The sequence below is a fragment of the Orycteropus afer genome, unplaced genomic scaffold (genome assembly GCF_000298275.1).
Source record: "Orycteropus afer afer isolate SDZICR_OR568_19922 unplaced genomic scaffold, OryAfe1.0 scaffold00020, whole genome shotgun sequence".
NCBI classification, from domain to species: Eukaryota; Metazoa; Chordata; class Mammalia; order Tubulidentata; family Orycteropodidae; genus Orycteropus; species Orycteropus afer.
Window position 1 is genome coordinate 11,615,785 of NW_006921607.1, and position 26,108 is coordinate 11,641,892.

The 26,108-nt window shown below is 39.6% G+C and overlaps 1 protein-coding gene across 1 annotated transcript in view; it reads right to left on the reverse strand.

Annotated features, from left to right (window-relative positions):
- RBM12 (RNA binding motif protein 12) overlaps positions 1-16,011 on the reverse strand; it is a 31,397-nt gene extending 15,386 nt beyond the window's left edge. Inside the window, 2 exon segments of the mRNA XM_042783589.1 lie at positions 13,060-13,811; positions 13,962-16,011. Coding sequence (XP_042639523.1) covers positions 13,060-13,811; positions 13,962-16,011 — 2,802 coding nt within the window.
- Positions 16,012-26,108: the final 10,097 nt, after the last annotated feature.

Below are 26,108 nucleotides of genomic sequence, written 5' to 3' on the forward strand. Positions count from 1 at the left end.
TTCTCTATATTTAAGTCAGAGGACTTCCAAGACTTTAATCCAACACTCTTAAGACAAACCACTTTTTCTAAAACCTATCAAAATATATACCTTTACTTGCATTTATTCTACTCATTTATTATCTATCTCCCCTACTAGATTATGAATCACCAAGAAGAGGAACCAGATCTATCTTGCTCCATTCTGGTGACTGGCACATAGTAAACACTTTATAATGATCAAATTAATGAGTGCCAGGACAAGAGTGAGAACACAAAGATCCTCAGAAATGATCCAAATTTAGCTTTGACCTACTACTTAAGCCATCAAAGGGGAAGTGAGCACTCTGAGAACATCCAACATGAAAGACTAGTTTGTTGTCTCTGTGGGCACCCTCTACCTCTACTTTTCCATTTGATGCTAGTCAGGAACTGCAAACAGAAATTAAGTATATGGCTCCAATCCTTTCTGCCTTTGCTTTCCACCATTTAGGGCTCTATTCCCTATTGCAGGATGCTTTTCAAGCCTTTTAGTGACATATTCCCTCATTGTCCCTTAAGAAGCCAGACTCATTCCCACAAAATGTCAGAAACAGAAAGGAACTGGGTGATCATCTCATCTAAGTCCTTCACTTTACAAATCAGAAAACCAAGGTGCAGAGAGACATGATTTGGCTAAAGCTCCCCCCCCCCATGTGGTTAAATTAAATAAGGGCCCTAACTCAAATATTCTCACTTAGTTTAGAACACTGGACTGTTGTTTTATACACAGGTGGTCCCTGAATGGGGCTCCATTCTGGTGACACCATCATAAATCAGTTCTGACATAAACAGAATACTTTTTTTTCTTAAGTTTTCATTATTATTGCCTTTTATTATCAGTATCTTTATAAATCTAATCTTTGCCTTTGGAGGTTGGAAACATTACATATAAACTTACAGATACATCAGCAAACTATATGTTGCAACACTGTAGTACATATTACTAACATGCAAACCAAAAAACCAAACCGAACTCACTGCCATTGAGTGGGATCTGACTCACAGTGACCCCTCCTTGGGTTTCTGAGGTGGTATCACTATGGGAAGTAGACTGCCCAACCTTCCTTTCAAGGAGTGGCTGGTGGGTTTGAACTGCCAGCCTTCTGGTTAGCAAATGCCTTAGGCACTAAGCCACCAGAACTCCCAACATTTTTTTTTTTTTTTAAAGTTACAAGTGCAGTTTGTCAAAGCTTGAGAATACCTTAAGTCTCTGTACCTGTACTATCTGCACTCTTCTCTCCTGGATGAGCCTCCCTTCTTATCTATTCTTCAGTAGCAATATGATGTAATGGACAAGAGAATGGGTTCCAGAAGAAGGGGATTAGGTTCCAAATACTGACCTTCTTTCTAGCCACAATGAAGTATCACTATACTCCCCCAGAACGATGTCCTACCTATGTAATGGGCAAGGTACCCTCACTAATCCTTAGGTTCCTCAGATGTAGGGTGGGGATATTATCTATTTCTGAAGATTAACTTAAATAAAGCATGTAAGGTGCTTGGCACAGGGTCTGAACTATTACTATCCTTCAAGTATTACTCTCATACGTATGCTCATTTTTTCATGATCTCTTCAGCACTCAAAAACTTCCTGTTTCTAGGTTATATACTCAGTCCATCCCACACAATTAATTATATCCTATCAGTTTCTGGCTCCATGACCTGTCAATAATACGACAAACTTCTTTAGAACAAACATTGCTTCTGCATCTTCCAACACACACCACAGACCTGAGCACATAATGGAAATTGAAAACACCCGAGGGAGGCTTGGAGTAGCGCGCTGAAGTAGGCTTATATCGCTTGCAAAAGCAAATTGTGAAATACTAAGGAATTGTTTCAGCAGGTCATGGTAAGGGTTTTAAGTCACAGAAATTGGACAAATGCTAAAAATTAAGGCATCCCTTCCTTTCACTCCATCAGCACACAACGACTGACAGGGAATTCTACTCTTAAGGGATTAACTTAACCTTCTCCACTCTGGATTTCCTCTACCGCCTTGTTGTGTTGTTGTTGTTATATGCTGTCGAGTCGGAAAGGACTCATAGCGACCCCTCCTTGGGTTGCTGAGGCAGGATCACTACAGAAGTAGATCGCCCAACCTCCCTTCCGAGGAGTGGCTGGTGGGTTTGAACCGCCAGCCTTCTGGTTAACAGTCAAGTGCCTTAGGCACTATGCTACCAGAACTCCCACCTTGGGAGGTTCTAATTGTGCTCTTCATAGACCTAAGGACCTATCTTTTCCAGTGAATCTAGTTAGATCCAATTCTATGCCAGGTGAGTGGGATTCATTCATCAGTCCTTCAAGTTCAGGAGTAACACAAACTTAATTTCACTCTCAACAGCCTAACCAGGAAAGGTACCAGCATTCAATTCCTGTCTCCCCTTGCTCACCCTAGGTAATGAATGACACAAAAGTTACACAGCGATCCTTCATCCAGAAGAGCAGGCTGCGAGGAGGAGGAATACAACACCAAAGTTTCTGCGTGGCAGAATCACTCCTTCAACAAACCAGAGCCGTGCTCATGCTTCTCTTGCCTACCTTGACATGCTGGAGCATCTCAGCTGCTGGATCAAGAAACCAAGAGTTGAAAGCAAATCAGATAATCCTCCATATGCTTCTGATGGAGGAACAACCATCCTATAAAGCCATGTGATTGAAAAGACAAACTGTTCCTACCCCACCATTTTGTTCTTTCTCTGCCTCCCAGAGGGACATAGAGACAATTTTTCTTATTCCTGTTTCTCTCTCTAACCCAGAGACTCCCGAATGTATTGATATGCATCCCCAAGGGCAGTATCGAAAGGTCAAAAACAGAGGCAAAAATGAAGTCCTTACTATAAAACAACACATTATCCTGAATCATACATATGATTAAAAGCTAACTAAAACTGGATTCATAAATTAAAACTTAGAAGTAACAATTTGGTTTAGAGGTACATACTACTATAAGTCTGGCTACCATGTAATATTGGGCAACACTGCAGAGCTTAAAATGTGCTTAAACCAAAAAATCAAACCAAACTTGTTGAGTTGGATCTGACTCATAGCAACCCCTCCTTGGGTTTCCAAGGCAGTATCACTACAGAAGTAGATTGCCCAATCTTCCAAGGAGTGGCTGGTGGGTTTGAACGGCCAGCCTTCTGTTTAACAGTCAAATGCCTTAGGCACTACATGACTAGAACTCCTTAAAATGTGCTTGGGCACACAAAAAGTGGAAAGTGGGAAAATGTAAACATGGTGGCCACAAATTCTGCTATACTGGGTGATGGTCAAGTTTGGAAGCCACTGATCCAACCCCAATATCCCCAATTATTTACCCAAAACCGAATCAATCTTAACCTGTTTGCAACCCTTCAAAGAGAACCTAGCTTGGGAAGCACTGGATAGGAGGCGGCGGCAAAATGAGGAATACATGATCTTTAAACAGGATAGGGCTGTATCAAAGCAGGAGAAAAGGAAGCAGTTTTTTTTTTCCTGCCCTGAGATCCTCAACATGTTTATTCAACTCCTCCTTATGCTTACCTCAAAAAAAAAAGTAAAGTTCAGGTTGCACTATGTAATGATGGGCTTTGCTGTAAAGGCCAAGTAACCTTATCAACAAGTCATTCTGTCTGCCCCTCTACACTATATTTGGGAGTTGGTGAACTGAAAAGACATTGGAGTAGGGTTGGAGTCCTTCCCTCATAGGCTCAGGATGCAGAAAAATACTGTCAGTGGCCTCCTGTATCTTCCCAAAATGTCCAACAGTGAACAGCTAGAGAGGAGCGCTGCCTCTGGAGTCATGCAGGCAGACTATGACCAAATAATCTCCATCTGCCCCTTAGTAGCAATAAGACCCTGAACGAGTTGCTTTGCTATTTTTTTCTTGTGTTTCTCCATCTGTAAAGTGGAGATAACAATACGAACTTTAAAGGGTTAACGTAGAGATTAAATGAGACAATAGAAAGTTGCCCCTGCCTGACACTAAAGGAGCTCTGGTGGTGTAGTGGGTAAGGCATCTGACTGCTAACCAGGTCAGTGGTTCAAACCCACCAGCTGCTCCTCAGGAGGAAGATGAGGTAATCTACTTTTGTTGAGTTTATAGCCACGGAAATCCAACGGGGGTTGCTATGAGTCGCAATGAACTCAATGGCAGTGGGTTTTTACCTGATACCAGGAAGTACCTGTATGTTAGCTGTTCTTTTGGTGCTCACAAAATAGGTAAATGTAACCTTGAATCCATTTGCAGTATCATTAACTGCTTATCGGTTCATGGGACCCCTAGAAGGAAGTCTCCGGTCTCCCTGCTCCAGAGGACCGAATTGGCTGGTCAGAACCAGCCTAAGGGGGAAAATGAAGACCTTCAGCATTCTCTCTCCTGGTGAAGTTATAAAAAGCTGCAGTGTGGGATAACTACCATATTCATACAAAAAGCAGTAGGGTCGTATTCAGACCAAAACTGTGAGGTCCACTCAGCTTGTCTTATTAGTTTGTTGTTGTTATGTGCCGTTGAGTTGGACCCGACTCATAGCGACCCTTCCTTGGGTTTCCAAGGCATTATCACTACGGAAGTAGATTGCCCCATCTTCCTTCTGGGGAGTGGCTGGTGGGTTTGAACCGCCGGCCTTCTGGTTAGCAGTCAAGTGCCTTAGGCACTATGCTACCAGAGTTTAAGGCCCAATTTACTGAAGATTTCCAGAAAGAAACAGGATGGCTGGGTTGAAAGAATCATGGAAGTTTAAAAGTGGTTATGAGATTACCTAGTTTAATCTCAATTTGCAGGAGAAACATTGAAGTCAGAGAAAGAAAACTGATTTGTCCACACAGTAAATGAGTGATAGAACCGTGCTGATTCCCTGAGAATGTCAATTCCATGTCCATCCACCTTAGCAACTGCTCATCTTGTAATCCAGTCCACAGTGAAGCCCATTTGGTCACTGGAAGAGCATTGAAGAGGCTCATGTGGCTTCTCTCCATACCCTATCTTACCAGTCTTACAGACACAAAACTCTGCTTCCACCGTACTTTCTCCCTATTTGTCTGACTGCCAGGGCATGAATGAACTGCTGGACTCCACATTTTAGGAATTTATCAAAGGGGCACTTTTTAAGCAGCAAGCATGAATAGTGCAAATAAAGTAGGATTTGCCTCAAGAAAATGTGACTTGTATAAAAATCTTTTAAAAACATGTACTGGGTAGTCACATTTCTCTCCTGATGGAACCTACATTCTTTTAGTAAGATCCCTGCCGCTCCATTGTGTGAGACAACAGTACTGGACTACCCACACTTCTGAGCATCTCCAGGTCAAGGGCATGTGCCAAGAACTTCTCCATCTCCAGTGTGTAATCTATGCCTACAGAACTGAGTGAATGAACAAAAGCAGCAGACCAGAATCCTTGGAAAAGAAATCTATGTTCATAATGCAAGTTACCTCCCACCAGAATAAATTCACTTTGAATACGCAAGAGATTTTTAAATGGGTTGCTCTTCACAACTTGGATGTTCAGGACAACTAAGAAGATAAAAAGGAAAGTATTTCAACAATAGGGAAATGACACTATAGCCATAGACTGGTTTGCCTACTTGCCATTGTGTTTGGTTGCAGGGGGTCGCAGGGGCATCTGCTTCTGCTACTTTTGATGCAGGATTGATTTAACAAGGTAAAACTGTCCCCTAGTTACTCTCTGCTACAGACCATTAAAACAGTGACTCCGGCAAGTTCTCTTGAAAACAACAGGAGGGGAAAAGTTAGGAGTAATGTTCAGAACAAGGTTTAATAATCAAGTGTGAAGAAATGCAGGTGGAAACGGCACCAGAGATAGAAGAGAGAGGAACAGGGAAGAATCTAATATTCTAAATCTGTGTTATCCAAAAAAGGGTAGCTCCTAGCTATATGTGGCTACTGAGCAGTTGAAATACACTTAGTTCAAATTGAGATGTGCTGGCTGACCCGTAGAATTTTAAGATAAATAAAGGATTGCTGTTTTAAGTTTTTTTTTTTTTTAAAAAAGAGAGAGATGTACTGTAAAATATGCACTAGATTTTAAAAATTTTTAAACCAGAAATATTTAATCACTTATGTGATTTTTATTATTTCTATTGGACCAAACCAAAAATCAAACTCACTGCCATCGAGGTGATTCGACTCATAGTGACCTCTCCTTGGGTTTCTGAGGTAGTATCACTATGGAAGCAGACTGCCCAATCTTCCTTTGGAGCAGTGGCTGGGGGGTTTGAACTGCCAGCCTCTGGTTAGCAGTCAAATGCCTTAGGCACTATGCCACCAGTGTTATTTAAAATGGAGGTTTCTAAGACTTGACATTAAAGCGGGAACCTTGATATTCTGGGAGTCTACAGCTGTGCTGTTCAATACAGGAGCACTAGCCATATATGGCTATATTAAGTTAACAGTAGCTATATGTGGGTATTAATTACATTAGTGCAAATTAGAACATTTCTAATGGAAAAGTTTTTTGGACAGAGCTGGTCTAGAAGATAAAACAAGGACCAAGGGTAGACAATTCATATAGAAAAAAGATAAAACTGACAAATGTAACCAAAACTAGAAAGGAAAACATCAGGTAATCAATTATGCACATTAGTGGTTGAACTGGGGGAAAGCTCACTGGAGTGTTTATGAATGTCTTAGTAGAGCACCTGTATTAGTGATATTTAGCAGTAGTCAAATAGTACGAAAGAGATGAAAGATTCTATTCCTCAGCTGGGCCAGGACACTCTTAGAACCTCACCTGCCTGCCCTCATTCAGGCTGCAGGCCCTCACAGGCTCATCATGGGCTTCCAGGACAGGCCCAATTTTGGACTATGGCTAAGATGTAGGATCCATGTAAACTTGCCTCAAAAACTTGAAGGCAAGAGATGCTTCCAATTTCATCAGGCAGTAGGCTTTTGAAACCCACCTGTTAACGCAATGGTCAGAGAAGCAAAGGTAATCAGCAGTATCTATTTCAGTAAACTCTGCTGGAGCAGTGGTTAAGCACTTGGCTGCTAACTGAAAGATCAGCATTCAAATGCACCAACTGCTGCAAGGTATAGAAACGTGGCAGTGTGGTTCTGTAAAGATTACAACCTAGGAATCTCTATGGAGCAGTTCTACTCTGCTCTACAGGGGCGCTGAGAGTTGGACTCTACTTGACGGAACACACTGTAGTAACTAACAGTTGCATTAATCCTGCCAGACTAGCAACAGAGGGAAGCTATAGGTCCCATGGGCCATACCACAGGAGAGTTAAGAATAAGGAAGTGACCACCTCTGCATTGCAAAATGAAGTACGAGAGTGGAGGATGGTATTAACTTACTCCTCAAGTGGAACAAAAGAAAATCAGAAAATCGGCATTAGCATAGAATTTAATTAATAGTAGTATAAGTCACTAATTTTCTACACCTGTTCTGGGCCTTTCCACTATGTGAAGCCTAACACGTGACTAGTGGTGGCACAATGTGTTGGTTACATTTGATAAGTAGCACAAATACTATTCACTAATCGAGAACTGAGAGAGAACTATCCCCTCCCCTCTACTTAGATGGCACTGAGGGGGCTTCAGTCTAAGACAAACTCAAAATCTACTATATGAGCAAGGAGAGCAGCATCTAAATGAAGATGGAATGAAACACCAAGGAGCAGGCAGTTTGAATACAGCATAACTCACTCTTGGGATGAGCCAAGCTCATTCACCATCTTTAACTCTGTTCATACTGAATTATATCCTCTCGCTGGTCATTGCTTCATTTTCCCGATAGACATCACCCTTTCCTTCTCTCAACATGGAATGACAAGCCATCATCAGTTGGTTAGAAAAAGTGACTTTAAACTATTAAGTTACTAAGCTCGGAGTCTAGATGTCTGGAAAGAGCCGGGATGCCAATTCATGCTCTACTGTGCCAGTTACTTTTCTACAGCTACTATGGGCCAAATCTCTATGCTCTAACATTCAACATTTTGACTGGGTAGAGGTCCCTAAGGCACAACAGAATTCGAGAAATTAGGTTAATGGGATTTTCCTCAGCACTAATTTCCTGTCCCCAGACTTTTAGAGTACTATCCTTTTTCTGGGGCTGGAATGTCTCCATCAGGTGGCTTTTTGCCCTTCTAGACTCCTTAGTAGAGAAATACACAGAAAAGCAGTGCAACCTTGGTTGCTCAGTGCTAATTATGTTACCTAGAAAAGGATGCTTGTGAAATTCTTTGGCACAAGTACCTCCAGAGTGCCAAGAATAATCCCAGAACAGCAGAGTAAAAAATTAACATTTACCTGAGCATAGCAATAGGAGATGAATGTGCTTATACTGTTGACCAGAAGAAAAGGTTTTCCCAGAAAAGTCACTACAGCATCACAGAATTGTACCACCACCAGAATACATTCTTTCCAAAACATTTTACAAAGTCAATGTGATCAGATTTTACTCTAAAAAGATGAAAATGAAACCAAGCCATTTTTAAATAAAAAAAAGATAGTCATAAATTTGGATTCTAGCATATCCTTTAAAAGAAACCTCCACTTTTTTGGGTGGTAAAAGAACGGTGATGATGTATAAAACTGATAAGCTATTTCTTGGTACACATTACTAGAAAGCAGACGACAATGACTTATGAAAGTGAGGAGCTCTCTTGAGGAAGAGAGGGAGACAGATTACCACAGTCCATTCCTTTAACATGGTAAGGCTATACTGGATCTCTGTAGGTAGCTGATTCCACTCAGTGATTTTTCAAATGCTTAGTGAAACCTCAATAATTTTCTAACAGCTCAGATACTATCTGGAACAAGTATATCTGACATAAACTCCTTAAAATAAACTGGATACTCAAATACAAGCTAAACTCTTTCATGATAAAGATAAAAAATTAAGCATTTTTCAGAGCTTTGGTTATAAACAACAGTCCATTAGTTTCTCTGCAACTTCAATCCAGATTTTAAAAAAAAGAGTGGAGGTGGGGAACACTTGGGGAAGTTTATGGAAAACTTTTCATTTGCTAATTTTTTAGAAGTTGTACAAATGTGAAAGGACAACATCAGAACATCAATATCAGAAAAGCAGCAATGTTTTTGATTCCTCTCCTTTCTTTCTCACCTCAAATACCTCACATAGCATGCAAAAACAAAGAAAATGAGAAAAACAAAGCTTTAGAGGTTTGTGCAATTGACAATCTAAAGATTTTTTGCTGTTTCCAAATGTAATCAATGTATATTCACATACCCTCCCTTTAAAATTCCTTCTGTGCAAAGGAGTATCTAGTCTCTAGTTCTTTCTGAATCCACATAACAAAGTAGCTTGCTAACAAAAACACATAATAAAATAAAATTCTAAAAAGGTAGACACCATGCCATTTGACCTAAGATCAAGTTTCCTCCCTGCTTTTCCAGGCATCCTCTTCTTTCCACACTTCAGCATTAGCAGACAAGGATAAGCGACAATTGTTACCACCAAAATCACCAAATCAATCTCTCCAAAGGCACAAAATATTTTCAGGAGTTTAAAGAAAAAACACCTGATAATGTCTTAAGACACTGACTTCACCTCCCCATAGGAAACAGTATCTCAGAGCTCAGTACTCTTGTACATTTAAAGCATTAAAAGTATCACCCTGTTTTATTTTGTGACAAGTTTATTGAACAGTATATTAAAGATTTCATCTTAATAAACAAAATCCTCTGCAGAAGAATGCCAAGGCAGTATTTGCTGGCAATATTATTGTGGCTATATTGGCAATAAGCCATTTTACCGTTTGGTTTCTAAAGCTGGACTGCTGTAGAATTGCCAATAAAATAGTAAGTCTGGCAATTTCGCAAGGATGGGCAATAATTTCTAAAAGTGACTGCTGCCAGACATTCCTTCCAAGATTTGACTAGCAGCAATTTTACATTTTCTTTATTTTTCAAATGTTCTTAAAATTGAGTAGATTTTTTTCTTCTTTACACACTTGACCTACATCTATACACATGATAGAATCCAGTAAAAGGAAGTTTGTAAGGCTTTTCATGCAACCTTAATTTTACCCAAGGTGGCTATTTCCACCCAACATATATATGTTTGCCCACTTCCACACTCAGCCTTAGATTTCCATCCACTGAGTTAAAACTGACCTTTAACTACACTGAATATTACGTTCTGTGAAATTCTGAATAACGTTTTCTAATGGAATTTTCATTGTTGATGCCTTAACAACTTGGAGTATAAAGCCAGCCACTCCATTTCACTCAACACTGTGTGCATTAAAAAACAAAACAAAAACACTCATGATCGTACATTCAAACTATAGTATAAACACAGAACACACCTCTAAATTCTGCTCATGAACAGAATGTTTCCCTAATGTTCAATTTTTTTTTTTTTTTTTTTACAAATTTGCTTATTAAGAAAATACATTTTGTAGATTTCTCTCATCCCTTTAAACCAAAAGAAAAATGAACAACCATAAAAACTCAGGATATAGAGAAAAATAAACCTAATAGAAAAGATGCTCTTCCATTAATATAAGAATCACCAAAAACAGACAATAAAATTTACACAGAAAATGGAAAGTATCATGGTACTGTTACAGATGCACACAACTTTAAGCAAAGCTTTACAAATCCTTCATACTATACAAAGCAAATGAGAAAATAACGGAAATTCATTTCCACCCCACACCTACTTCTTGCGAGAAAATTTGACGAGGGGTATGAAAAGTTTCACAGAACGCATTTTCAACAATTAAAAAAAAAAAAAAAAGGAAACTCCCAATACGCAGAACAAGATCAACAATATAGTTGGCAGTTAGCACTATGTTAATAAGTCTCAAATACACAAAAATCAAGTTCCAGAGAGCAAAGCATTTAATTACATTTCACAACAAAAAAAAGCACTGTTGTGATTAAACCAAATATGAAACATATTTCTCTCCAATATCTACATAAACCACTATTTTATTTAATTTTGATGAACAATGAAGTCAAGTTTCCTTTTCAGCATTTATCTAAGATGTAGAAATAACAAAGTAGTTGCAATAAAGTTTATGGAATATTTAATAAGAATGTACGAACACAGAACCAAAATAAATTGTGAAAAAAGACATTCATCTTTAAACAACCCATTTTTCTAAAATGAAAATAGCTTTTCAATGAGGAAAAAAATCTGTAGTTGAAATAAAGACTCCTAAGCAGTGCTTAAGTTTTTTGCACTCTATCTTTGGAATGAGAAATGATTACTTAACAGAAAAATTGAACAGCATATACAAACATCATATTGCTTTTTCAATTGAGGAGACAATATATCTAGAGATCTGTCAAAGCAAATTTGTATTTGTGAATTATCAAAAGATCCACAACGCAGCCACCTCTTCTTTGAAAGTCCAAACAATTCTTTCCCTACACACAAATCCTGTACCGTCAATCCTCTACAAATGTAGTAATGAAAAGGCTTTCCAAATCTTATCATACAAATGAAACTGTTGCCACTCTTATTAAACTCTAAATTACAGACGCTGTTATTTCAGTATTCCACTGATTTACAATCCCAAAAAGGCACTATATTTTAATATGAAATGTTTCTCTTAAAAGGCTGCCTCCTTTGCAAGTACATTGATTTGTAGAAAATGTTGGGAATGTTTCAAACCAAGACAAGAAGGCCATGCAAAAGACAAAATTTGTTTTTAATGACATCTTATCAATCTCCCATTCTGAATGTTGGTAATATAATATGACACATCTTAAGGGCATTTTAACTAAGAAGGAAAGTAACCATGAGTGGTACCTTTTGTGGCAGTGGGTTTTAAGGCTAATGTTTTTATGACAAGGACACTTTACAACCAAAACCCATGCTGTTCTCCCTTAGTGTCCCAAATGTCAAAGAAAAGAGTATGAAAGGAGAAGGAGCCTCGATTCTCTCCCCTTTGGCAGCTCCATTTGTAGTCTGCACGAAGAATTTTTGTAAATAGACTCCTGATGCAACAACGATGCCAAAACACCTCCAAGTAACAGGATTAAATGCGTATCAACCTACGGATTAGTTTACAGATCTTTTGTTCTATAATACTATTGCTAATAAGGCTAAGAGTTTCAACTTCAGTTTTAAAAACCTAGACAATATTATGCTTTCTTATGAATGGACTCCTCTTAGTTTACATATAGGCCAAATTTTCACATAAATTGGGACAGAAGGAATTTGCCAGAACAAGTAGTTCATCCTGGACAGGATTTCAAATCAAGCATCTTAAACACTGATTTAAAGTGGCTTCTGGTTTTCGATGCCATCCAAAAACCACGAACAATTTTTAAACGGACTAAACTAAAACTTGGTGATCAAACCAAAAAAAGTTCTGGTAAGTAGAGGACTCCATATTTTACTTCTGTGGCAAAAGTCTTACTCCACACAGTTGTGTGACATTAGAAATCAAATGTTAAGGTTATAGCATAAACCGAGTATGGAGTTTTATATTTTAAAAAACAACAACAAACAAAGCACAGTTCTGCTCATTTACAGATTAATTAGGCAATCAAAGAAAGCAGCAACTTCAGAAGCAGGACTGTCCATACAGCAAGAATCCTCAAGAAGCAATAAAAGTACATACAATGAATCTGTATACAGAGATTTTATTTAATTTTAAAAGAAAACCAGGACTTTAGACAAAGCTTTGACCCTATAACAAAGCATATCTGTCCAGCTTTAAACCAAATTGCAAGAGCAGCCAACATCAATTTTTTCAGTGGCTGGCAAGAGCACCTTTAATGAGCTCTACTGACATTTCTATTTTCTTTATCCAACATGGTATAAAACAAAACCAATCTAGACTCCTTGATAAGCTTTATGTGGTCATTTGAGTTTTACAAATGGTATTCCAAAATCATTTTTATGTTCTCTCCAAACAGCTCTACTATAACATACAGCAAGTTTATCCTGGTAATGAATCTTCTGGAAAACAGTCAACCAATGCTATATGTTATGGAAAAACCAATCTATTTGCAATTTAAACAATCCACAGGTTCTAACCTGGAAATACTAAGAAAACAATCTTGATGCATTAATCACAGCACTATGAAGAGCTACCCTACAAAGAACTGATGTGAACAGCTATCCTAATATAAGTTTTACTTTCCTTGACCCTATAGGCCTGTCATTTAAATCAATGACAGCAGCTGTGGCTTCATCCCGAGACTCAAAGGCCACCATGGCTTCACCTGTGGGCATACCTTTTTCATTGTATTTTAAACACACTGAGCCTGGGATTACTTGATAGCCATAAAAGAAATCTAAAATCTCATCAATAGATACAGTGAAGGGCATGTTCTGCACTTTAATGACTGTTGGCCCTGGTTTTCCAGAACTAGATCCGAAGCCAGGGGGACCTCCAATATGGATTGGGCCGGGCCCAGGCCCAGGCCCAGGCCCAAAGGCTGGCGGCCCACTCAAATGTCCAGGGGCATTTCCAAGACCAGGAGGGCCACTTCCAAAATTAGGGGGGCCACCTAAACTACCAGGGCCATTTCCAAAATTCTGAGGGCCCCCTCCAAATCCTGATGGCCCACTTAAATTATTTGGTCCACTTCCAAAACCTGGAACATCAAGTCCTAGACCAGGCAAACCACTGTTTCCGACTGAAGGCATACCAGGCCTACCATCACCAAAAGCCCCTCCTAATCCTGGAGGAGGAAGTGGTGGCCCAAAGGCATTCGAACCACCGAAATTACCAGGAAAGTTAAATGGAGGCCCATTGTTGGCTTCCTTTGCTCCTACAGTCAGGAAAGCATGCTCTTCACCTCCTGCACCAGGCATTCCTACACCAGGCATTCCTGCACCAGGCATTCCTGCACCTGGCATTCCTGCACCTGGCATTCCCGTACCAGGTATTCCTGCACTAGGTATTCTGGCACCAGGCATTCCTGAGCTGGGCATTCCCGCTCCAGGCATTCCTGCACCGGGCACGCCAGCACCGGGCACTCCAGGACCAGGCACTCCAGCACCGGGCACTCCTGCACCGGGCACTCCTGCACCGGGCACTCCAGCACCAGGCACTCCTGCACCGGGCACTCCTGCACTGGGCATTCCTGCACCAGGCATTCCTGGAACTGGAGGATTACCTGGCCCAGGTATCTTTAATCCCTTTTTTCCTTGGGCAGGGGGATTTTTTTCAATCTCTCTCATGTCTTCTAGGGTAACTACATGGACAAAGGCTTCTCTCCCATTAAGTTTTTTACGGTGTAAGCGTTCAGACTTACGTGCATCATCTTCATTCTTAAATTGAACCAATGCCTGTCCTAGACCTTGCCCATTGTTATCAACAAGAACATGTACAGCATTTTCATCCACTGGGATTCCCTCTAGGAACTGAAGAACATCCACCTTGGTAATGCTGAATGGAATATTTGTTATGTGGGCACAGACTTTGGCAGAGCTGACATCCCCCTCCGGGTTTAACATCATTTCCCTCTGGTCATAGCTGAAGTTCTGTAGTCTTTTTCTAATCATATCTATCTTTTCTAGCATACCTTTCTTAGTAATTGGGTGAACTTGAATAAAACGATTGCCCATGTATTGTTTATGGCGACATAGAGCAGCCTTATAGTCAGCCTCATTCCTGAACTCTACGAAGCCTTCACCAGTTGCTTTCCCATTGGGTCCATAAGCTATATAAATACTATCTTCCACAATATCTAACTTTTTAAAAAAATCAATTACATGCTTGTTTTCTGCTTCAAATGGTAGCCCTTTCAAGTAAACACAAAAACCAGCCTCCTGTGGTGATCTTGACCTTGATCTCTTCTGCCCACTGGGCGATTTTGACCTGGGAAGTGTCTGAGGAGGGGGATGGGTTTGTCCAGAAGGTCCCATACTTTGCTTAAAAGTGATATGGCCTCCAGCAGCTACCCACTGTCTTTCTGTGGCAGGGCTAACTTCCACATATCGTTGAATCATCAGCATTCTGTTTCTTTTCAGAGCTTCAAATGTGTCTTGAGGAGAAAGAAACTTAACCAATCCATTCCCATTGTTTCGACCTACATGATCTTTCAACAAATGTACTGCATCAACACGGAGCCCATGGAAAAAATCTCTGACATCATTTTCCATAGCAGAAAAGGGCATTCCATGCACACTGACATAGAGATCATCAGGGTTGATGGGAAGTGGCTTCACACTGTTTTGAGAGTTCATCTGGATAGGATTAACAGGATTCAAAGGACCCAGAAACATAGGGTTCAGGTTACTGTTCAGATTCATAGGTGCTCCAGAGCCATTCATTCCAGCAGGCAGAGGTGCCACAGGTGGCGGATTCAAGGGTGGCATGCCTGACATGGGTGGCAGTGTGGTCATGGGTGGCACAGAAGGGACTGGAGGGATTGGGGGTACAGGAGGCACAGGAGGCAACGTAGGTACTGGAGGAGGAACTGGTATTGGGGGAATGGATGGCATCGGTGGCAAAGATGGTATCGTTGGGATTGGAGGAATTGGTGGCGGCGGGACTGTGTTCATCGGAGAGGCTGTGCTTGGAATGGTTGAGCTAAATGTTGGGCTCCCGAAGGAAGTTCCCATATTTGGAGGGGCTGTTCCTATGCTGGCTGTGGAAAATGTCTGTATGTTTTTGCTGCTTTCGTGAACAGAAGTGGCAGCAGTAACTACAGTGGGTGAAGGATTATTAAAGTTGGGTACTGTTGTAGGCAAATTTACCCTGCCACTCATTCCTGAGCTAGGTGGCGGTCCTGATCTACTAGCATTTGCTGGTGGCATATCTAAGTTGGCAGTTTCAAAACGTCTACGGCTCAGTTCAATCATATTCTGCATTTCCGTTTTACTACTCAACAACAGTGTTACTTTTGACCCTTTAATTGTACCACCTGTGCGCATCATACCAAGCCTTGCATCTTCATCAGTGGCAAAAACGATGAAAGCCTCACCCAGTTCACCCCCTACAATATGCACGCCCCCATCAGGGATGGTCAATCCAGAGAAGAAGTGGCGAATGTCCATGGTCCCCGCCACAATCGGGAGACCTTGCAAACGGATGACCACAGCCATGCTGCGCTGAAACCACACACACCTGCAGATGAGAAAAGGCAACGGCCAGGTCAGACTCCTGTTTATCACACCAAGGTTTTAGCTACAAGAAAGACCAACTACCATATCAGGCCCTAAAATTTTCCCTTCAAGCTATCACAGGCAATGTCTTTCTTTTATTTGGATATTCTAAAAACTGAACATTGCATGCCATTTACAATGTAAAACCCTAGACAATTTCAACTTCCAAAGGCATTGATTCAGGCAACAATTAGAAATTCAGTCCCAAGACTCAAAAGTTTCAGGAAAAAAGAACCAAAGGACAGTAATACCACCAATTACATCACTCAAACCACTGATTATTCAATAAAGAAATGTGTACACTGAATCAAGAAACAAAAGTTTAACAGTCTCTAAGGGAAAAACATGCAAGGGATGCATGAAATTACTATTTAAAATTAGCTTAGCAAGTGAAAACACCTAGAACAGAAATAATGAGAATGTTAACACAATATAAAGAGTTTAACCAATGTCACTGATTTTTATGTATAGAAACTGTGGGATAAGAGTGGATTTTGCTATATATAGTCACCAAAAAGAAAAAAAAAAATTAGCTTAGAATTTTCCCAATAAATTTCACAGAATTATCAGTATCATTTTATATGCTTCACTATTAAAATCCAACAAAAACAGAAAGCTAGAATACTAACAAATTGCAAATAGTACTTAGCACTAAAGGTGACTCAATCCTCAAATGAGAACCGATTCCACATTTCATCCTAAAACTCTTCCATCAGCCTTATAGTTTACTTATTAAATAAAACATGTGGAATTACTATTAGTAACAAGGTTAATACATACTACGACTCCAAAAGGAATAGTAAATAGGCAAAATCTGAGTTACACAGATATATTCATCATCTCAAAAAGTGGAACTTGGTTACAGTACAGTTTACTGTAACTGTTTTAATTAAAACTCAGGTCCAATGACTCATTCAAATCTAAGCCCTTTAAAAAAAAAGAGAGAGAGAGAGAGAGAGAGAGACAGAGACAGAGAAAGAAAAACAGGAGGGGAAAAAAGTCTTGTTTTTCCTGTGGGGAATTAAAATGAGAAAGTTCCTGTGTTTTTGTTTTAGAGGAGGCAGAATATGTCACTGATCTCCTTAGATCATGTCCATTTTTATCTAATCAAAAAGAAAATCTTCCCCTAAACTTAAATCATATTTCAGATTTTCAGTTCTAATGGCCTCTAAGGACAAATTCAAGGGCAACCCTTCCTAAAGTGACGCAAACCAAATTCTTGAAACTAGAAAAAAAAAAATTACTTGAAATTAACATAATCAACAACATAAATCATTTTCCAAGCCATTTTAAAAATCAACTTTTAAAAATATGCCTATATGTATGGAAAGTGAATTTGCTCTGTAAACTTTCACCCAAATCACTATATATATATATATATATATATATATATATATTTTTTCCCCCCCTTCCCTATTAACTGGCTCTGTGATCTCAGGGAAGTTATACATTATTTGAGCTGTGGTTTTATCACTTTTCAAAAAACAGCTTTAGAAGGGGCAATGTCTCCTACAAGCTCCAAGACTCCTGTAACTCCATGAAAGCAGATTTTCAATGTCACTACCTGAATACAACAAAGTCTGTAAATATATCTTATTATGACTGCTGTACACAAAAGAGAAATATATTGTTTGACTTTGACAATTTTATCACACATACATACACAAAAATAAAAACCACCTTCATTTATTCCAGAAAGTTGGACTGGCAAACAAAGAACAGTCCCCTTTTGAAGCTATTATTACCAAGCTGCTGCCGAGTAGACTCTGACTCACAGTGACCTCATGTATGTCATAAAGTAGAGCTAAGCTCAGACACCAATTTCTCAGAAGTAGATTGCCAAGCCTTTCTTCTCAGGTACCTCTGAACGGACACAAATCTCCCACATTTTCAGTTAGCAATTGAGGGCATGACCCATTTGAACTACGCAGGGTTCAAATTACAGAACACTAGAAATTTGGAAAGTGCAGGGGGAAGAAGCTTTTCTTGATTTGCAAGAGTCAACAATAAAAACTAACCCCCCCCCCCCAATCACACCAACATGGACTACTTTTCTCCTTATTTACTATTTAGCAGCCTATAAGAAGTTCATCTGGAAGATTCCAAGTTACAAATAAAATCTGCATTCCTTACTGACTCTAGAATGCATGGCTATGTGCAAAACTCAGCAATCCTATTCACCTTCACAAAATACAAAACCAGTTTATAAGGGGGAAATATCACAGGTTCCCTAAACAACTTGAGAGAGAGATGCTAGCTTGTATTGAGACAGTTAAGATGAGGACCTGATACAGTTCCAAGAACACAGGGCTAAAATGACTACACAGTAAATCTTTACACCATATGCTGATGAAAGAAGGGATTTAAAGTCTACACAAGATTTAAAGTCTACACAAGATACACACAAAGCATGTTACTGAAAATCTGCCTCAATTGCCAGCTAGAAAAGGCTTGAAGATTAAAACCAAAGTAGAGCAAAAGATTTTATTCATAAAGCCACCTGCAGAACACTTAGTTTACATGTTTTGAAAGATATAAAATAACATCTGCTATTCTGCTAAGTACCCATCTAACCTCAGAGAAGTCATTTTAACTCATCTTAAACCTAACTTAGTTAACTAAACAAGAGAGTCAGATTACAATCTCTAAGGTTCCTTCTGAAGTCCAAAATTTGTTCTCTGAAACATATAGCCCGATATCTATACCATACCTCTAGGGAATATGCATAATAACCACAGCAATAACAAGCACCTGTATTTATAATTAGTCTAAAATACTACTGAGGAAAAAACAGCTACTTACTGCCTAACAGTCAGGAATGCAGCGGGAAAAATGCATCCTAAACTGACCCCTGAGAAGCAACAACTGTTTAAAGCACCCAAGTTCACCCAACCCCCAACTCCATCCCTCAGATAAGCTTAAACACACACACACATACAATTTAGTTACTATACATATTTTTATATTATTTAAGCCATATCATTTTATTTTGTATAAAAACAAACCTCTATTCAAAATCTCTTACCTGATAAAACAAGAGATGTATTTTCTTAACAAGAAGTAGAGGCCAAGTCAATCCTGTGGGCAACCAATTAAAACCAACTTTTAGACTGCAATAGAGAATAAACGGAGGCAAAAATCAATGCAGGAAACACAAAACAACAAGCACAGGCCACACTGAACTGTACATTAAGAAGGCGAGTCTGAAACCACCAGAGTACTTCATTAGAATGCATACCAAGGGGGGGAGCGACAATGTGATCCAAAATCCCACGCATGATTATTACTTGGTATTGATTTCAAATCTGAGTATCTCTCAAAACATAATATATTTACATAGATCAAGAATGTGTCAAAATCAGTCCAAGAATGAATTGAAAGCAGTCATAAAAGCTCAGCTTCACAACTGGTAATTGTTTTTATCACTAGATGATTAAACTAGCTGGGTCTAATAAAAACTGTCACAAAGAAGTCCAGAAAACTCCATCACACAAGTCCAACTGCTGTCTATTTCCCCAGGTTCCAACCAAATTTTTGATGAAAAAGTGTAAGTTCACACAGTAACAGTTCTTGGACAAATTAAATCATCAATTTAAGGATACTCATGGAAATTACTGCAATTACTTTCAATATGCTTTCCTCTGCACCAAAATAGCATCAAACATCACAAAACATACACGATGTGAAAAGTTCTGGCTATCAGGACTAATTCCTACCTAAAACCACTGGATATCAAAGTACTAAGGAAAAACACTTTTTCCGCTAACAAGAAACTTGTTTTATTTTAAAAGAACAACAAACTTCTAGAGTCTGGCATATTTAAAACGTTTTCCAAAGTTATGGTAAGTCACTCATCTTTCGTTGGAATTTCTTCCAAACTAATGGTATTATGAACGAAACAAAAGCAATATATATGACCACATGCTAAGACAACTCTATTCAAAAGGTTTTTTACTTCAGAGAAACAGAGTAGGGGGGGAAAAAAAAAGGCTGTTACAGAATTATCAACAGAAGACTACTTACTTATCAGAATGATGCTGATTTTGAATTAATATCTTTCAAAATCAAAAGACCACCAGCTAGCTTAACGTTCACCACCCAGAAGTAACATATTTCTGAAATTCTAAGTGATAGTTAGTCCAAATCTTTCTAAAGGACAAGCCAAAAATCTAATCAACTACTCAAATTACTAAAAAACAGTGAGACTGTGTTGCCACAAAAACAAACAAAAAAAACCCGACATTTTTAAATGCCTAGGGCGTTGTATTAATCTTTTACAAATTGTACAAATCTATCCTTACTAACTAGATCTGAAGAGTTTAAAAACTCTACATTTAAAAGCCACATCTAGTAGTTTATCCAATGGATCACAAAATGAAATTTGAAAAAGAAAAGCTTGCTTCCAGTAAAGTCTATGCTCAATGTGAAACAGAATTACTGCAGCAATCATTTCTAAATTTGAGGTTTGGCTCAATGACCCACAGAACCAGCATAATTTTTCATTTAAGCACATGTGATAAACATCTGATCCTCCAGTGGAAATTCCAATTTAAAAGGTCTGGCATGGGCCAGGACATGTGCCCTGGAAGATAAGGGAAACAGGCTCCTCAGCCTCTTCTCTACCAGACCCAAGAAAGCACCATCTGTCCTGGAGAAGAACAAATTCTGGATCAGTCAGTTAAACCCAAAAGGAACACTCTCTCAAAAATCTCTGTAACAGGTTACTAGAAATTACTTTAACAAGAAGAAACTTCATTAAACAAGGAAAGGTTAAAATGTTCAATTTTATCTGGCAAATGACAACTGTAAGTATTATGTGTTCAATTAAAAATATGTCAAAAAAAAAAAAAACCCCACCCAACGTCAACGTACATATAAATAAATATGTGATTCTTATCTATTTCTGCAAAGAGGAAACCTTATCTCACTCCATACCAAGGAAAATCATACAGAAAGTTAAAGCTAGAAGACAGAATTTCACAAACCTTGGTATCAAACCTATTCCTTGAAATGGAAACTGAACATTGAAGTACTTTTATGATTTTTAATTTTTATTCTTTGGTTTTCAAGACTTCATTTTGTAAAGAGCACAGTAATTTAAGAGAGGTATCACTGTTTTCTAGGAACCAGCTCAATCCTGTGTTCTGAACGCCAGCTATAGATTGAATGCAAGATCCCAAAATGAAAAATCCACTCAATCAACTCACTTTAAACTGGTAAATTTTTAAAAGATTAACACTGGAATAATTCTAGGTAACAAAACAGATATATACATGTTTTACCTATACATACAGCATAAGGGAAGGGAAGGAGAAGAGATGCCTGATTTGCATTAAATTCAACTCAAAAGATCTAAAACAAGAAGGCTGCCTTGGTATACTTTCCACTTTATGCTAGGAATTAGCCCTACATAATGTCCTTGCTTCAGCTTTACAAACACCAGATACATACACAGATATTTATAAATACCTGCTATAAAATTAAATAATGTAGCATATTATTATAACAAGACGGACTTTCTTTTTTACTAGTCATTCCAATCACTAGTAATTTCAGAATAAAATGTCTGACAACAATCCTCTTTATCAGGAAGGAAATCAAGGCACAAACTAGAACTTGACTATGTCTACTTTTCATTTGGTAATATACATCCAAAAGTGAATTTTAACTTTGTTCAGCTAACAGTCTTTAAGCAACAAGAACCAAGATACAGCAGAACTAGGTTCTGTAGATCCAAAAGAAACAAAAATAACCACTCAAATGTTCACCTTAGAGAGAAATGAGCAACTGACAACCACAACTGGCACACTGCTAAAGCAGCATAATCACATTATGGTAGGTATTACAAAACAACCGTAACTTCATTCACTTGATTTTGCCCCTTCTTCCCCCACATGAATCACATTTCAGATTCTGGGATCATCTTAATAAAACATTGCTTCTGATCCTAAAGAGATCTATCCTTTTTATGATCTATTACTCAACTGTCCCATTAACAGTCAGCACTCAAAGGCAGCAAATAAAAAGACATTTATTCTGCCTGATTTTAATATTTTTCATTCCCCCAAAATGCCAACAGAAAGTTTCATTCTGCCTTCATTTACTCTTCAAAGCAACAATATTACTTATAACCTAACCAACCATGTTCACTCTCACTACTGCTTTTAAGATCTAATCTTTAAATTTAATTTACTAAACCCTATGCAAATCAAAAGGTAGTTGGGTAGTAGTAAAATTTGATCAACCTATAAAGGGTGAACTTATTTTTCTGCTGAGTTGCCCTAAAACATTTAACAATATTCATTTATCCCATGAACACTTATTAAGTACTTTTGAGCCAGGCAGAAGGTAGAAAAATGATCAACAGTTCCCACGTTTTAGGGAGCGATATCTAAGAGCATCTTTTGTTAGCCAATTATTGACACTTAGAGGTCATTCCAAAATACCTACAAAGGAAAACATTCATCTAAACTGAATGATGGAGCAGATCTCTACAAAATGTAATACAAACAGAGTAACATTGTCACTGTGTTCCAGCACCTTGAACACACTGGTCCACAAAACTCAGTTTCACTTCTAAAAATTGTACCAACAATCCCCAACTCTCAATATGCAGTCATCAAAACATTTGGCAGGTCAAAGAAAGTGAAAGAAACCTAAGTATACACTGGTATTATCACATAACAAAATGTTCCAAGTAACTACCAGCATGGTTTCTAAAGCTTCAGATTTTTCACCTAACAAATGTGAACGTAAGATAAATAGAAATTATACATTACAATCCATAAACAAAGTAATCAAAATGTAATGGAGCATATAGGTCATGATAAAATGCATTCCCTATTTCATTTAAAACAACAAAAACTGTCCAATAATACAAAGTACATCCTCATTAACTTTCATAAAAACACATTTCATTTTCTTCAGAAATTACCATCAAAATTATTTGAACCACCTGTAAGTTTTTTCCAACTCCTTAATATTCTTGGAAAATGCCTAGACATACTACTTTCCACTAGATCCAAAAGTCCTCCATTCTATCAAAAGTACCAAATTTCAAAATCAAATAGTTCTGTATATTTTTATCATCAAAAAACAGGATCTCCCTAAATATCCAAACTTGTGCTATTTTCGTCAACCGTGAACACTCTGAAATGAATTAACAATATAAACTAGATGACAAGGTCCCAAGCAATTCTGTGGCTAATACTGCATTTTACAAAACTTACACTATTTGAAACCAATGGAGCAATAAGCTATAATAGGATTAACTCCAATCACAAGCCACTATCTTCAACATTTAGTTGCGATCACATTTTTCAGGTGGTTTCACTGACAAGCATCACCTTACTCTTAAATAACATAAAATGGTTCCTGTTAAATGCTCAAAATTTACATTAGGTCATCTCTGGGAATCCAACAGTCAAGTGGAGCTTTAGGACTTAGAAAGTTCTCCTACAGAGCTCAAGTTCTCAGTATACACCTCCCAGCTGAGGTTTAGCGCTGAACAATCCTCAAAAACCCTATGGCCCCTGATTTTTCATAACCTGTAGATACTAAGATCCTGCCACTCTTTCACGTGGCTGCAAATGAGCACTGCTAGCCTTCATCAGAAAAACTCAATTGACCCTCCATCAAAAGCACCCACTCTCCATATCCCATTGGGCTGCCTTCTTCCTCATTGCCGGAGGCACCCTCCCAAAGAAACTGTAATGGTGCAGCTCATAGCAGGCCCTTCCTAGACTTAAACCAAAAACCAAACCCCCTGCCATCGAGTCGATGCCGATTCATAGCTACCCATACTACTTGGGAGGCATCTTCATAGCAATTCTCAGACCATTGGAGACTAGTGGCCGGTTTCTCAAATTGACTAGACCAAAGTGGGATCTTAGGAGCCATTTCACTGTAATCCCTCCCACTTTCAGGCCAGAGGCGGCCAGTTCCGACTTCATCCTGGATTCACAGGGGTGTGTCGACTTCGGCTACCCACCCCCAGCTGTGCCAACTTTTGTCCCTTTTTCCTGGTAGGCCACAAGGGCCGCCTTTCCACTTCGAGTGTAAGGAAGGCCCTCACTACGATTATCTCTTTGCCTCAGGAAACAGAGATTTATCATCTCTTCCTCGTTAGAGGCTCTGAAGATCGACCCTGTTTCAGGATATAGGTGTGTTTTCAATGTAGTCTCCGTTAGTTTGCAGGCTGCTGGGCCTCCCAGCTCTGGCCTCCACCTCCTCAAACCAAAGGGGCATCTTTTCCATGGCTTCGTTTCCACTTTAGTACGCAGGTTCATCCTAACTCTTGCTTGCTCCTTGCATCCTTCAGACCTTACAGGTTTAAGCAGCGTCCCAAATACCCTGCAGCCCTGCCCCAACCCTTTGTGTGGGGCGCTCGCTGAGGCGGGCTAGCAGGCCTCCGAAAGCCCCGCCCCGAGCCAAGGGGCGGCTCGAGCCCCGCACTGCCCCGCCCGTTCCTGGGCTGCGGGAGTCTTACCGGGGAGAGCTGCGCGGTACCCGAACCCAGACCCGAGTTACCCCCCGCGCGAGTGCCTCCGCCCCGCGGCCGACAGCCCCAGCCCGAACGGCTTCCCGGAGCCCACCGCAGTCACCACCTCCTTCGCCGCTTCACAAAATGGCCGCCGGCCCGCTCAGCGGCTTCGCGTTCCAGAAAGGGGCGGGGCGGCGTCGTGACGTCACGGGGCGGGGCGGCGCAAGCGTACTGAGAGTCTCGGGCAAGCTTCCGGAAACTGCTGGTGTATTTGGTGAGAGGGCTCAGAGAATCCAAGCATACATTTCCGCACTGGCCCCGCCTTAGAACTGTGGCGTTGCGAGGTGGGATAGGTAGGCTCTTCTGGCTGGGCCCTTCACTGCGGGACACTGCATAAGTTGCTTCTTGTTTTCGAGCCTCTGTGAAAAGAAGGCAGTGGTGCCTATCTCGCATAATCGTTAGGAGAATTAAATGGAGTGATGGCTAGTTCTGATAATACCCTAACATAAGAACCAAAACCTGATTTTTTTTTCCCCTTCAAAAATTAAAATTCAGGAAACGTTACCTACCAGTCTTCATTAAACCCTCCAAGATGCACTTTATTATGTTGTTGTTTGCTGTTGGGTGCTGTGGAGTGAGCCCCGACTCACAGTGACATGTACAACAGAATCTGACTGTGGGTCCCACACGATATGCATAATAGTTGCTGTATTTTAGACCACTGTTGGGACCACTGTGTCAATCCATCTCATTGAGAGTCTTCCTCTTTTTGGCTGACTTTCTACTATACCAAGCATGATGTCCTTTTCCAGGAATTGGACCCTCCTGATATGTCCAATGTGAGATAAAATCTTGCCATCCTTGCTTCTAAGGAGCAGTTTGGCTGTACTTCTTCCAAGACAGATTTGTTCCTTCTTTTAGTAATCTATAGTGTATTTAATATTCTTTGCCAACACCATAATTGAGATGAATCAGTTCTTAAATTCATTGTCCAGCTTTCACATGCATATCAAGTGACTGAGAATAACAAGGCTTGGGTCAAGTGCATCTTACCCCTCAGTGACATCTTTGCTTTCTAACACTTTAAAGAGGTCTTTTGCAGCAGATTTGCCCAATGCAATGCATCATTATCTTGTGTTGTGGATCCATATAAAATTTAAAAATTGGTATATTTTTTAAAATTTTTGTTGTGATTTGGGTGAAAGTTTACAGAGCAAATTCATTTTCCATACAGCAGTTCACATACACTCTATCTCATGACATTGACTACAGTTTTCCACAATGCAACAGCTCTCTTCCCACTTTCTCTCCATAGTTACCTCTTCCCTGTATCCTTCCCTCCCATGTACTCCTGCCCCCAGCTGTTTCCCTGCTGATACACAGCCCTTCTATTCTCCCAGGATTGACCTCTCCAAGGAGTGTATCTACCTAATATAAATGTTCAGCTCATATGCCTGTCTTTTGTTTGGTTGGAAGCCACAGGAGTGGGTTCGATTCCAGACCTGAAGGGCAGCTAGGGCCATAGTCTCAGGGGTTCCACCAGGCTCCATCAGAC